The 14,537-nt window shown below is 47.7% G+C and overlaps 1 protein-coding gene across 7 annotated transcripts in view; it reads left to right on the top strand.

Moving 5' to 3' along the window:
* Nucleotides 1-14,537, top strand: part of GALNT6 (polypeptide N-acetylgalactosaminyltransferase 6) — a 41,951-nt gene that overhangs the window by 11,043 nt on the left and 16,371 nt on the right. For 6 of the 7 annotated variants that reach the window (XM_053226254.1, XM_015065709.3, XM_053226253.1 and 3 more), the window contains exons 3-4: nucleotides 4,001-4,594; nucleotides 6,148-6,320. In XM_053226254.1, coding sequence (XP_053082229.1) covers nucleotides 4,104-4,594; nucleotides 6,148-6,320 — 664 coding nt within the window. In that variant the 5' untranslated portion in view covers nucleotides 4,001-4,103. The remainder of the gene's footprint in view (nucleotides 1-4,000; nucleotides 4,595-6,147; nucleotides 6,321-14,537) is intronic. The other variant, XM_053226255.1, reaches the window with a different exon arrangement.

The raw sequence follows: 14,537 nt of genomic DNA, 5'->3' as shown, positions 1-14,537 counted from the left end.
CAGCTGTCATACTGTTTTCCTGTAATGCTGGGCCCTGGCTAATCTTTTGTTGCTCCCATACCTCAGGTCAAGGGCAAACTCCTTGGCATGGGGACCTACCTGCAGCCACCTCTCCAGGCCCATCCTCGGCTATTTTCATGCTCCCACCATACCGAACTACTGGCAGTTTTCTGCTTGGCCATGCTCTCTCCCACCTCCAGGCCGTAGTTGGTGCTGTTCCCTCTGCCTGAAAGATACTCACCTGGCCTGGCCAGCTCCTACTTGTGAGTCAGTGCTCAGCCCAAGCTCCTCCCCCCATGAGACCTCTTCACAGACGTCACCTTCCCCCACTTGCTGAGTTTCCTGCATCCACTCTCCCTGGGCACCAAGGATGCCTGTCTCATTGGCTGATCTCCATTGAAAATCTGACTTCCCAGGTCAACTATACTTCAATTAAAAAAAAATCTGACTTCCCCAATTGACTGTATGCTCCTTGAAGGTTGGACTTGCCCATCACTGCCTCCCCCAGTGTGATGCGAAAAACAACTTTCGAGAAAGAAGGCTTTGTTTTTCTGAGTTGCTGCCTCGGCATTTTACAGTATGATAACCCTTCTCACATCCACAGCCTGGACATTTAGATAAGGACTCGAGTTTAGGATGCCTGCCAAAAGTTCCCACTTTGCTTTTAGCAGAGCACCTTTTAAAATGACCACTTAGGCGGCGCCTGGGTGGCTCAGTCCATTGAGCATCCGACTTCAGCTCAGGTTATGATCTCACGGTTCCTGGGTTCGAGCCCCACCTCGGGCTCTCTGCTGTCAGTGTGGAGCCCAGTTGGGATCCTCTGTCCCCCTTTCTCTCTGCCTCTCCCCTGCTCCCACTCTCTTCCAAAAATAAACATTAAAAAAAATAATAACTACTTAGAGTTAAGCCTGGGAGAAGATAGTGACCTCTGCTCCGGTCACCTTTAAGTATAGGTGCTAGCTAGCTATGTCTGTCTCCTGCTTCCTGGTGACCCCAGACAGAGGACAGCCCTTCCCCCTGGCTCATTGCGCCCCCTCGCTTCTGGGACCTGTAAGTAATAACAAATCTTGTGCCTCTGCTTCCTTTGTGTGGGTGTGTTGAAACTCGGCCTTCAATCAGAATAACCCCACAGGTTTCACTTCCCCCAAGTGGGACCTCAGATGCTGAGGGAGCTACCTACAGACGCCATGTGGGTGGTCTGGGCCACCTCATTCCGCAGGTCATAATCCGCATATTCTTCTTTCAATGCACCAGCTCCCACTTCTCGCCATCCCCAATCTGGCTGGCTGAGTACCTGCCCTATTCAATCACTGCTGGCGGAATTAACACATTTCCTCTCCTGTCTCCTAGACAACTCCTGATACAAAACAGTTGCTCAAAGAGGTTTCATTTTATGTGACTTTTGCTGATGCTGTCGAATCTGACGTTGTAAAAGAAAACCACCTGTGTAGCCCCGCTCCCTCTGGAGATCATGATGGATGCGTATTCCACAGATCCCAGTGACTCCAGACACGAGGCTTTTCTCCACAGGCAGGAAGGAGCTTGTGTGTTTAAATAACAGCATTAAGTAGCTCAACCGGAATTACTTTTCAACAAGACATGCTACGGGTAATGAGTGTGGCTTTGGCCAAGGACCAGGTACTCAAGGATAATTGCTGGGAAGCTAAGCAGGGATTTATTAATTGTAATAATAGAAATAATTGATAGCATTTATTGAGGGCTTAGTACGTGCCAGGCACTCTGCCGAGCACTGTACCTACGTTATCGCTGATTTAATCTTCATGGTGACCCTGTGCGTTAGGTATTAGTTACTTCCCACTTTACAGATGAGGAAATTGAGCCTTCGAGAGATGAATTTGTCCAAGGGTCACACAAGATGCTAATAACAGAAACTAACACTTTTTGAGAACTTGCTATGTGCAGAGACTGCTAAACTTTTTCCATGAATTATTACATGGTACTTTAATCCTTACAACGACCGTAGAAGGTAGGTGTTATTATTGCTAGAAGAGGCAGAACAGAATTTGTACCCAGGTCTACTGTCACCAATATCTAGAGTTCTCCACAGAAAGTTTGGCAAACGTTCATCCTCTGAGCCATGGGACCACGTGCCTGAGGACAGAAGCTGGTAAACCTATAAGCCCATCTCTGTCTGGAAGATGTTATAGAACCTTCGGGGTTTTTTTTTGTGGTTTGTTTGGTTTTTTTTAATGTTTATTTATTTTTCAGAGAGACAGAGAGACAGAGCGTGAGCGGGGGAGGGGCAGAGAGGGAGACACAGAATCCGAAGCAGGCTCCAGGCTCTGAGCTGTCAGCACAGAGCCCAACGCGGGGGCTCGAACCCATGAACCGTGAGATCATGATCTGAGCCAAAGTCAGACGCTTAGCCAACTGAGCCACCCAGGCGCCCCTGGGTTGGTTGGTTGGTTTGTTTTTAACTAAATATAAGTAGATAGGTGTGCCTGGGTGGCTCAGTCGGTTACGCATCCTACTTCGGCTCAGGACTTGATCTCGTGGTTCGTGAGTTCAAGTCCCACATCAGGCTCTCTGCTGTCAGCGTGGAGCCCTCTTCAGATCCTTTGTCCCCCTCTCTCTGCTCCTCCCCTACTCCCCTACCCTCCTACCCACTTTCTCTCTCTCTCTCTCTCTCTCTCTCAAAACTTAACATTAAAAAATTAAATATGAGTAGATAGAAAAGAATATTTATAAAACATATGTAAGGGTATAAAGAATAATAGTTCTACTAGCAGCCACCATCCACTTAAAAAAAAATGCTTTGTGGGGCGCCTGGGGGGCTCAGTCGGTTGAGCGGCCGACTTCGGCTCAGGTCACGATCTCACGGTTGGTGAGTTTGAGCCCCGCGTCGGGCTCTGGGCTGACAGCTCAGAGCCTGGAGCTTGTTTCGGATTCTGTGTCTCCCTTTCTGCTCCTCCCCTGCTCACACTCTGTCTCTCTCTCTCAAAAATAAATAAAGATTTTTTTAAAAATTAAAAAAAAAAAATACTTTGAAGTCCACGTGCGCCTCCGTCCCCATACATTTTCCTCCGTCTCCAGAAATTTTGGTTTTGTTATTCCTTCAGGGTTTTTTTTTCCCCCTCATTTTTCTTTATAGCTTTACCACATGTTCATTTAAAAAAAATTTTTTTTTTTAATGTTTATTTATTTTCGAGAGAGAGAGAGAGACAGTGCGAGTAGGCAAGGTGAGAGAGAGGAAGACAGAATTGGAAGTAGGTTCCAGGCTCCGAGCTGTTAGCACAGAGCCCGACGCGGGGCTCAAACTCACAAACTACGAGATCATGACCTGAGCCGAAGTCGGCCGCTTAACCGACTGAGCCACCCAGGCGCCCCGCTACATGTTCATTTTTGTATTCATAAACAATATATTGTTTAGTTTTAGGTGTTTGAATTTTCTGTAAGTGGATTCATACCGTATGTATCTTTCTGCAGCCTGCTGTCTAGACTCACCAATTACACCATGTAGCTGCTTGTGGAAGCAGCTCGTCCTGTGTCACTGCCGTAGAATCCTCTGTTCTGTGGGTATTTCACACTTACTCGTTCTGTGGATGGACACTTGGATTGTTTCTCCTTTTTGCCATCTGAGTCAACGCTGCTAGACGCTTTCCTGCGCGTGCCTCCTGGCTCGTGTGCAGGAGGTTATCTGGGATGTAAAACCAGGAGTAGAATTGCGGGGTCATAGATGTGTACATTTCCGATTTTGCTTGATAATGTCACATTGTTTCCCAAGGTGGTTATGTCGATTAAACCTCTTCATGCAGAGTCTCGGTGTCCTAGACCCATGAGTGGCACAGTCTTAGAGCAGGAAAGAGACACTGAGTCTGGCCTCTTCATTCTACGGAGAGAGCAAAGTCAGGCACAGAAAAGTGAAGTGACTGGGCCAGGGTGTTGTCAGCATTGAGCAACAGAGCCTGGCCTCAAACCTCGAGCCCCTTCCACACCTGTGCCTTGGCTCATTTCTCTCTCTCATCCCTTCCCTTCTCAGGCTGAGGCCCCAAGGTGTGGCCATCGCAACAGATCAAGCTGTTTCCAGGGTCGGGCCCGGCACTCAGAGCTGACCCAGCCGGGGTCCCCATCGGTCCCCGAGGATGCGTCTCCTCCGTAGACGCCACATGCCCATGCGCCTGGCCATGGTGGGCAGTGCCTTCGTGCTCTTTCTCTTCATCATGCACAGGGATGTCAGCAGCACGGAACAGGCTACAGAGAAACCGTGGCTGAAGTCTTTGGTGAGCCAGAAGGACCATGTTCTGGACCTCATGCTGGGGGCCGTGAACAACCTTCGAGATTCGATGCCTAAGCTCCAGATCCGGGCCCCAGAGCCCCAGGAGACACCGGTCTCCATAAACCGGTCCTGCCTACCTGGGCTCTATACCCCAGCAGAGCTGAGGCCCTTCTGGGAACGGCCACCACAGGATCCCAATAGCCCTGGGGCAGATGGAAAAGCATTTCAGAAGGACAAGTGGACCAGTCTGGAGACCCAGGAGAAGGAAGAAGGCTATAAGAAACACTGTTTCAATGCGTTTGCCAGTGACCGGATCTCCCTGCAGAGGGCCCTGGGGCCGGACACCCGACCCCCTGAGTAAGTAGCACCCAAAGTCCTGGGGTGAGGCCAGGGCTCCGCCAAAAGCGTGGCTGGTATGGTCATGGCCACGGGCCAAATGCCAGGTTAAAGAGCTGATGGTGATCTTATGATGTGGGCAAGGATTTCCTCTAAGCCCTCCCTTCTTTTCCTGGCCAGTGCCCTTATGCTGGTGGTTGGTATTGTGGTCATGCCGGAGGCCCAGGGATACTGTGCGAGTGAAATGATGAATTATGAAGTTACAGTTATGAAAGTGACAGGTTACAGAAGGAGGGACTCAGGGCCTGGGGCCAGGGCCTGACACAAGGGTATCTGGGAGGGCTGGTTCCAGGCTGCGATGTCGGTGGCCTTGCCCTCTGCTGAGGCCTACCTGAGCCTGGAGCACTCTGCTGCTGAGCTGCTGAGAAAGGGACATTTCCTGACGGCAGCCCAGATGGTCAGGACTGTCCCAGCACCTCCTGGTTTCCTGCCATGAAGGCCCACGGGGCCATGAATTCATTCCAACCTTTCTAGGAAGCCATTTGTACTTCCAGTCCTGGGCAGTGGACCAGCACTTGGATCCCTGCTCGGCCACCTCACACTGAGGCTGCTGTGGCCATGTTCACACCGCCCTTAAGTCAAAGATGTTGTTTTTTTCCCAACTCAAGAGTTATACACCCTTTTGGCCTTTTCTCATGTGGCAGCTCCCATCCTCAGGTTCAGGGTTCCTCGGACTTGGACCAGCTAGTCTAGTCCTAGAAGGAGCCACTCGGAGTTATCGGGAGCTCCTCAGCAGGGAGGGGCGTCGGGCATGAGGGCAGCCAGTGGAGGAAGTTGGGGAGGCTCTTCTGGAGGGTCCATGAGAAATCTCTGTGACCTGCAGAGGGGGATAAGAGAGGCTGTCAGGCCACGTGATTCCTTGATAATCCAGGATTCACCCATTCCCACTCCCACCCAAGGCGGAATGTCAGGAGGGCAGCGGTGTGGCCATGTGCCCAGCGTAGCTGGAGTAGATGAAGGTGGAGAAGAGGCCACAGGAAATCATGTGTGATAGTAGCATCAGATGACAGGTAATTAACGAGGAAATGGGTTAGAGAAGAACCGTACATTGCAAAGAGAAGAGCCTTATTCTCTCCTTGAGGGTGGAAATTGTAGTCGCTTTTCTTGGATGTCAAACTCGCGCTCTATTACTTCCCCTCTGGGACCTCTGGATTGGATTACACTCTATGCAGTACGCTCATTACCGAGGAAGAGAGAGTCAGCCCTGGGACGTCCTAGAGCAGATGAGAGAAGCCGGGCGGGGGGCGGGGGGAGCGGGCAGGGGAGCCCCTCCGCATCGTGGCTGGTGTACGGAGCCAGCTGTGGGGCGGACAGGTTTTGGAGTGGGTCGGCTAGGACCTGTGCAGAGGCTCAGAGCAGGTAGAAAACCAGAGTAAGCCAGGAACAGAGAACAGCCATTCCCAAGCACAGCAGAGAGCAGAGGATGCTTATGGAAAGCTTATGGACAGAGCCCTCCTGCCCCTGGAACTCCCGGGGACCTGGAGAGCTCGATCTGTATGCTTCTGTCTGTCCAGGTGTGTCGACCAGAAGTTCCGCCGCTGCCCTCCACTGCCCACCACCAGCGTCATCATTGTGTTCCACAACGAGGCCTGGTCCACGCTGCTGCGAACCGTGTACAGCGTCCTGCACACCAGCCCCGCCATCCTGCTGAAGGAGATCATACTGGTGGATGATGCCAGCACCGACGGTAAGGCCGGAGGGGGCCCCCGGGGAGGAGGCCAGTGCCTCCCCTGGTCCTCGGGGAAGGAGGGCAGGTTCTCTCCAGGGAGCAGGCACCCTCACCACCTGTTGCCTGGCGTCACTGCTCACCATGAAGTCCAGGAGCAGGGAGAAGGCAGGTGAGGGACAGGAAGGTAGGGGACAGGGGGCAGGTAGACCACATTCCTAGAGCCTGGACTTTATTCCCACTTCAGCCAAAGAGCTCCAAGAGCTTTGCAGTTTTGGCTTCTAAGACTCCCTTGGAGCTGCCAGGCCCAACCCCCAGTCAGAAATGCGGGGAGAAGTCGGGGCAGACGGTGGGGATGGGCCTTCCCCGCTGTCTCCTACCTACTAAACTCCTCTACTACTCTTGGGAGAATCTACCTCGGAAGCTCTCTTTGTGGTAGTTGGTAAGAGGTAGGTGAGGTTGCTCTCCAAACTTGCACCCTTCAAAGCAGTTCCGCAGACATCCACTGAATACGCTGCCCGGCACTGACCTAGGCAGAGGGGCTGCAGTGGCGAATGACATGGGACAGATCTTGCCGTGAGAAGGCCAACAACCCCCACAGGTCAGATGGCCTCTTATAACACCAGTCACGGCCGCATACGGCCCATAACATGGCCTTAACACGCATGAAAGAGCATGGACTTGAGGGTCTGACACCCAGGAAATCAGATCCTAGCCCTGACTCTTCCAGCTCTGTGGCAAGATACTTACACTCTCTGAACCTCCGTTTCCTCTTCTGAAAATGAAGACAGTTGACTCCCTCACATGTTGGGTGAGGAATCAGAGATGGGGAAGAAATGAGACAATCCGTGTGCCAAAGAGTGCTTAGTGTTGAGGAAGGGCTCCGTAAGCATTAGTTTTGGTTCACCCTTTGTATGGGAACGCTGCGCTGTGGGAGCACCTAGCCAGATGTTATCTCTGCATGGCATGCCGAGGACCGTCCACAGCGGAGACCAGATTGAAGCTGGGCCCTTAGGCAGGAGTGTCTAGGGAGAGAAGAGGCACTGAACGGTATTTCTAGAAGAGAGAATGGCATAGCAGAATGTTCTAGAGACATAGGTGTGTGGCAGGTGTGTTTGTGAAAAATTGAGAGGTCTGCCGTGGCCGAAGCTTAGGTTCGTTGTAGGAAATGACACTATAAAAGATGCTGCATTGAAATTGGTGCCATGCTAAAAGTATTTAGGAAAAAAAGAGGACTCAATGAAGGTGTTTAAGCTGGAGAATGACCTTGTCTTAGAAGGGTGGCCGTTCTGGGGGGAGGGAAAGTGTCAGGAAGGGAGGCAGAGGACCCCAGCTCCGGGGAGGAAGTTCTTAGAGTCACTCGAGAGTGGGATGATGGGCCAGAAGAGGACAGGGACTGTGGCACTGGGCATCTTCTCCTCCTCCTTCTGCGGCACACAGCCATCTGTGGCTCTCTCAGCTTGGCCTCCAGGGCCCGCACTCCCTTCTCAAGGGCAGGAACTGATTCCACACTTCCCAGTGTGTGCCCGGGGGCCGTTCCAGTAGAGCCGCTGTCCCCTTACCTTCCCCAGTCTCCTTCCTGCCTTCGAGTAGGACTGATGCCAAAAATTGGAATAGGGCCAGGGAAGGCAGCAGAAGGAACTGAGTGTGAGCCCCACTGAGTCAGGGTGTTCACATTTCCCCGGGGAGAACAGACACCTGGCAGCAGCACTTAACAAAGCAAGGACCGAGCCCGTTTCAGGGATGCAACGGAAGGGTCTAGTGGACAAGGAGCTAGAGATCGGCCTTCCAGAAGGGAGGAACAAAGAGTTTAGCAGAGATGGAAGGGGCATCTCGATAGATTCCTGCAGGGAAACTCGGTAGCAATGGAATGGTTGGAGTGAGAGCAGGTGGACCAGCTGCCCTTCCTCTCGAACAGGAAACCCTTCTCCCCCCGGCCCTGTGCTGCCCATCCCGCAGAAGCTGCTGAGCTTGACTCACATGCGGTGGCAGTTCCAAACTGTTTCACCTTGCCACCCAGAATGTTGGGCGTCCGTAAAGGACAACCCTTCCGACCAGGCAAGACAAGTAACATCAGGCCAGCCTGGCATCGGTGGTGTCTAAAGGGCACAGCAGGGGTGCCCGGGTGGCTCAGTCGGTTGAGCATCTGACCGTTGATTTCGGCTCAGGTCATGATCTCCTGGTTGTGAGATTGAGCCCTTTGCCAGGCTCTGCACGGGGTGTGGAGCTCGGAGCCTGCTTAAGATTCTCTGTCCCTCTACTGCCTGTGCTCTCTCTGATGAAGAATGAATGAATGAATGAATGAATGAATGAATGAATGAATGAATGGCACCGCAGCCTATGCCTGGTAGGATGGACTTTGCAGTAACCCCCGTGGCTCCTCCAAAGGGCCTGCCCCTCGCCGGCCACCAGATGCATGCTCCCATTCTCTCTGGTTGTCTCAGAGCCTGGTCCAGTATCTCAGAATCACCTGCCTGAAAAACTAAGGCAGTCATTCTTATTTTTCTACATCCTGGCCTCTTTGAGAATCTGTTAAAACTATGCCCCCTCCCTAGAATAGTGTACAATTGCTACATCAGTGTGCACACACCCACATTTTTGCAGGGGATTCCAGGGAATTTGTGGACCCTACGATAAACAACCCCACCCTGAGGGCTTTCGGACTCTTAGACATACTTTCAACGTTCAGATCAGCGGGGAAAAGGAAGAAACTCAGATCCGTGGTCAGAAATCTCCACAGTCCACCGCGGGATACAATTTCCCGTGTTTGACCGTTTGATCAGATTAACTGGCTCTCATTACACACGCACAAACAAGGGCTGTGTCTCTGCTGAAACACAATGTCCATGCTCTCCTGCCCTTCTACCCAGGCACCTGGCAGCAGATTTATGGCCATGACTATACAGGCATTTGATACTAGGGTGCGGGAGATGAGGCCTGGTGCCAGGCTGGGGAACTTTTTCTTTCCCACTTTGGAGTCTGAAGCCCAGGCACATATTTCATTCCTGCATGGCCAGGTCAGCGGTCAGGTCCACTCCCGGTCTGGCACGCTCTACAAGCTTCTCGAAACTGGCCCTCGAGGCCCATGGGTCTCCTGTGCCCCCAACCGGGCATCCCTATATTGAAAGTCCTGCCCTGCCCCTCGGGGAGGGGGAGGGGGAGAGAACCTCCACCTTCATCCTGTGGGAATTTGCTAGATGGATGGGAGGAAATCAGACACACTTAGGACCCAGAGAGTCAGGAAATGAACAGGACTCTCAGTGAGCAAGTTGCTCACGGAGAGAGGAGTTAGGAGGTGCCGTTGGGCAGCAGGGGGTGCTGTAGGAAGGGAAGCAGGTGAAGGGCAGCCCTGAAGTCAGGAAATACACTGCGAAGCCCAGGGAAGGAGACATTTGGGGAGCACTTTGGTTTAGCCCAAGAGTTCCCTCACTTCCACTTGCTGCTCAGAACTGAAGTAGCAGGTCGTCTCGTGGCCTCCTAAACTCCTAAGCAATGCAAGTCAGAAACTATTCAAAGCCTCTGATTTTAGTTGAATTACAACTTCAGGTGTGTATTTCAACAGGTAAAGTTGCTTTATCACCTTTATCTCCTACCTCTGTCCTTGTTTTAAAATATAAGACTTCCCCGTAGTAACTCTATGTCCTGGATTTTCTGGGAAGGTTTCCATTTCCATATTTTCTTCCGTTTCTGCCCATAAAGAAATTCTGTTCCCACATGTTATTTTCATCTGCCAGTCTACTTCTTACACCTGGAAACGGAAAGCGGCCGACAGCGAATCTTGATTTAGGTTTGAAGGTACGGCCCTGTGTCCACATGTTCTATCTGGACCCGTGAATTGTAGGATATTCCCATGGGGTGTCACACTCGTTTACTTCTCCTTTTATCCTTCCAAATGGATTCATCAAGAAAAACCTCCCAGTTGCAGTTAGATTGAAGGCTGAATAAAACACAGATGGGCATGAACACAGAATAAAAACAAAACAGGAAAAATTAGTGAGGAAGTCCTCCCTATAAGAAAGGCTTTCTCTTGTTCTTTTCTAGATTTTTCAGAAGCCAAGGAAGAGGGGGACAGCCCACAAGAAAACAGTAAATAAAGGCGGCATTCACTGATTTGCTTAATAAGTATTTTTTTTAGTTATCTACCAGGCACCAGACCCTGTACCAGACCATGGGGGTACAGCAGTGCACAGGTTGGCAAGGTCTCTATCTTCTTGGAGCTCACTTTTTCTTTTTTTTTATTTTTTTAACACTTTATTTTTGAGGGAGAGAGCACAAGTGGGGGAGGGGCAGAGAGAGGGAGACAGGATCTGAAGCAAGCTCTGTGTTATGTGCACAGAGCCCAACGTGGGGCTTGAACTCAGGAACCGCAAGATCACGACCCCAGCTGAAACCAAGAGTCCACAGCTTAACCAACTTAGCCACCCAGGCACCCTTTATTTTATTTTATTTTATTTTATTTTATTTTATTTTATTTTTATTTTATTTTATTTTATTTTTTTGAGAGAGAGAGAGTGCGCGCGTGTGTGCGCATGAGTGAGGGAGGTGCAGAGAGAGAGGAAGACAGAGGATCTAAAGCGGGCTCTGTGCTGTCAGTGCAGAGCTTGATGTGGGGCTCGAACCCACGAACCGTGATATCGACTTGAGCTGAAGTCAGACACTTAACTGACTGAGCCACTCTGGTGCCCCTAGAGCTTACTTTTTTAATGGGAAAGACAGAAAATAAATAATTTCGGGTAATAAGGGCTATGAAGAAATTAGAGGGGAAAAAAAAAAAAAAAAGAAAAGATGCAGGATAATAAGCTCGTGAATAATTACAGAGCTGTTTTAGTCAAGGTAGCCAGGAAAGGCTACTCTGGTCCCGTGCAAAGGGAACAGCCATTAGAAAGGCCTTCAGCCTAGGTGTGTTAATAGGGCAGAAATAGGACAAGCGTGGCTGAAGAGAAGTGAGCAAGGAGACAAAAAGAACACCGGTACGAAGTGAGCTCAAAAGATGAGCAAAACTGAATCCCAAGACCTTTGTAAACAGTGGTCAGTGTTTGGATTTTTCATGTGTGTATGTGTGGTAAAATATGCATCACATAAAATTTGTCATCTTAACCATTTTTAAGCGTGCCATTCAATGGCATTTAAAAAATATCTTTTAATGTTTATTTGCTTTTGACAGAGAGAAACAGAGTGCAAGTGGGGAAGGGGCAGAGAGAGAGGGAGACACAGAATGCGAAGCAGGTTCCAGGCTCTGAGTTGTCAGCACAGAGCTCGACGCAGGGCTCGAACTCACGAACCATGAGATCGTGACCTGAGCCGAAGTCGGACACTTAACTGAATGAGCCACCCAGGAGCCCCTCCATTCAGTGGCATTTAATACCTTCATATTATTGTGAAACCATCACCACCGTCCATCACCAGAACTCCCTCATCTTCCCAAACTGAAACTCTGTACCCATGAGACAATGACTCCCTATTCCCTCCTCCCCCCAACCACTGTCAACCAGTATTCCACATTTGTTTCTTTATGAATTTGACTACTCTAAGTACCTCACGTAAGTGAAATTATTCACTATCTCTTCTTTTGTTTCTGGCTTATTCCACTTAGCATAATGTCTTCAGGATTCATCCGTGTTTAAGCATGTGTCAGTATTTCCTTCCTTATTAAGTTTTTAATTGTAGTATAGTTGACATAGAATATTCTGTTAGTTTCAGGTTTATAACAGTGATTTGACAATTATACACATTATGAAATGCTCACCACGATAAGCATAGTTACGATCTATCACCACACAAATTTATTACAATATTATTGACTATATTCCTTATGCTGTATTTCATCTCTGTGACTTATTTGTTTTATAACTGAAAGTTTATACCTCTTAATCCTCTTGACCTATTCACCTGTTCCTCCACCCCTCTCCCCTTGGCAATCGCTAGTTTGTTCTCTGTGTCTATGAGTCTTTCTCTTTTTTGTTACTGTTGTTTTGTTTGTTTGTTTTGATTTTGAGATTCCCCATGAGTGAAATCAGACAGTGTTTCACTTAGCATTCTATTACTGACTTATTTCATTTCGCATGATACCCTCTAGGTCCGTCTGGGTTATCACGAATGGCAAGATTTCATGATTGTTTATGGCTGAGCAACATTCCATTGTGTATATATATCACATCTTTATCCATTCATCATTCAGTGGACATTTAGGTTTCATCCATATATATGTTGGCTGTTGTAAATAATGCCGCAAATAATGGTGTATTCGTGTTTTTGTTTTCCTCAAGTAAATACCCAGAAGTAGAATTAATGGGTTATTTCGTACTTGTATTTTTAGTTCTTTGAAGAATCTCCAGACTGTTTTCCATAGTGGCTACACCAGTGCACATTCCCACCAACAGTGTTTAAGGGCTCCCTTTTCTCCACATCCTCACCAACACTTACTTCTTGTCTTCTTAATCCTAGCCATTTTGACTGGTGTGAGGTGATATCTCATTGTGGTTTTGATTTGCACTTCCCTGATGAGTTGCGATGTTAAGTGTCTTTTCATATGTCTGTTGGCCATCTGTCTTTGGAAAAAATGTCTATTCAGGTCCTCTGCCCACTTTTTAATCAATCAGATTATTTGGGTTTTTGGTGTTGAGGTATAGGAGTTCTTTATATATTTTGGATATTAGCTCCTTATTGGATATATCATTTGCAAATATCTCCTCCCTTTCGGTGGGTTGCCTTTTCATTTTGTTGATGGTTTCCTTCTCTGTGCAAAAGCTTTGTAGTTTCATGTAGCCCCACTTGTTTATTTTTGCTTTTGTTCCCCTTGCCTGGGGAGACATATCCAGAAAAGTATTGCTAAAGTTGGTGTCCAAAAGATTACTGTGTCTTTTTTTTAGCAGTTTTATAGTTTCAGGTCTCACATTTGGGTCTTTAATCCATTTTGATTTTATTTTTGTGTACCGTGTAAGAAAGCGGTCCAGTTTCATTCTCTTGCATGTAGCTGTCCAGCTTTCCCAACACCATTTATTGAAGAGACTATTTTATTTGCACTGTGTATTTTTGCCTCCTTTGTCATAGACTTACCATATAAGCATGGGTTTATTTCTGGGCTCTGTGTTCAGTTTCATTGATCTATGTGTCTGTTTTTGTGCTTTGAACACGATCGCTTGCAGTATAGTTTGAAATCTAGAATTGTGGTACCTCTATCTTTGTTATTCTTTTCAATATTGGTTTGGCTATTTGAGATCTTTTGTGGTTCCATGCAGATTTTAGAATTATATGTCCTAGTTCTGGGAAAAAAAACGCTTTTGGTATTTTAATGAAGATTGCATTGGGTAGTAGGGACATTTTAACAATATTAGTTCTTCCAACCCATAAGCATGGTAGATCTTTCCATTTATTTGTGTCATCTTTGATTTCTTTCAACAATGTCTGATGGTTTCCAGAATACACGTCTTTCACCTCTTTTGTTAAATTTATTCCTAGGTATTTTGTTCTTTTTGATGCAGTGTTAAATGGGGTTGTCTTTGCGATTTTCCTTTCTGCTATTTCATTATTAGTGTATAGAAACAGAACAGATTTCTGTTTATTGATTTTGTGTGCCACAATTTTACTGAATTCCCTTATCAGTTCTGATAGATTTTTGGTGAAGTCTTTAGGGTTTTCTATGTGCAATATCGTGTCTGCAAACAGTGACAGATTTATTTCTTCCTTACCAATCTAGATGTCTTGTATTTCTTTTTCTTGTCTAATTGCTGCAGCTAGGATTCCCAGTACTGTGTGCAATAAAAGTGGTGAGAGTGCTCTTGTCTTATTCCTGATCTTAGGGGAAAAGCTTTTAGCTTTTCATCATTGAGTGTAATGTCAGCTGTCTGTTTGTCATGTATTGTCTTTATCGTGTTGGGGTATATTCCCTCTCTACTGACTTAATGTTAAGAATTTTTATCATGAGTAGATATTAAATGTTGTCAAATGTTTTTTCTGAATCTATTGAGATGACTGTATGATTTTTAACCATCTTTTTGTTAATGTGGTGTATCTTGTTGATTGACTTGCATATATTGAACCATCCTTGCATCCCTGGGGTAAATCTCAATTGATTATGGCAGAATTTCCTTCCTTTTAAAGGCTGAATGTTTCCTTGCTTGTATATACCACATTTGTTTATTGATTCATCCACCCTTTGCTAGATCTTGTGTAATTCTGTGTTTAATTTTTTGAGGAGCCCCCATACTGTTCAGATTTGTTTTTAAGTGCATTTTTTTT

Source organism: Acinonyx jubatus, chromosome B4 (assembly GCF_027475565.1).
Source record: "Acinonyx jubatus isolate Ajub_Pintada_27869175 chromosome B4, VMU_Ajub_asm_v1.0, whole genome shotgun sequence".
NCBI classification, from domain to species: Eukaryota; Metazoa; Chordata; class Mammalia; order Carnivora; family Felidae; genus Acinonyx; species Acinonyx jubatus.
Note: the sequence above shows the minus strand (reverse complement) of the source record. Positions and strands in the feature narration are given on the sequence as shown.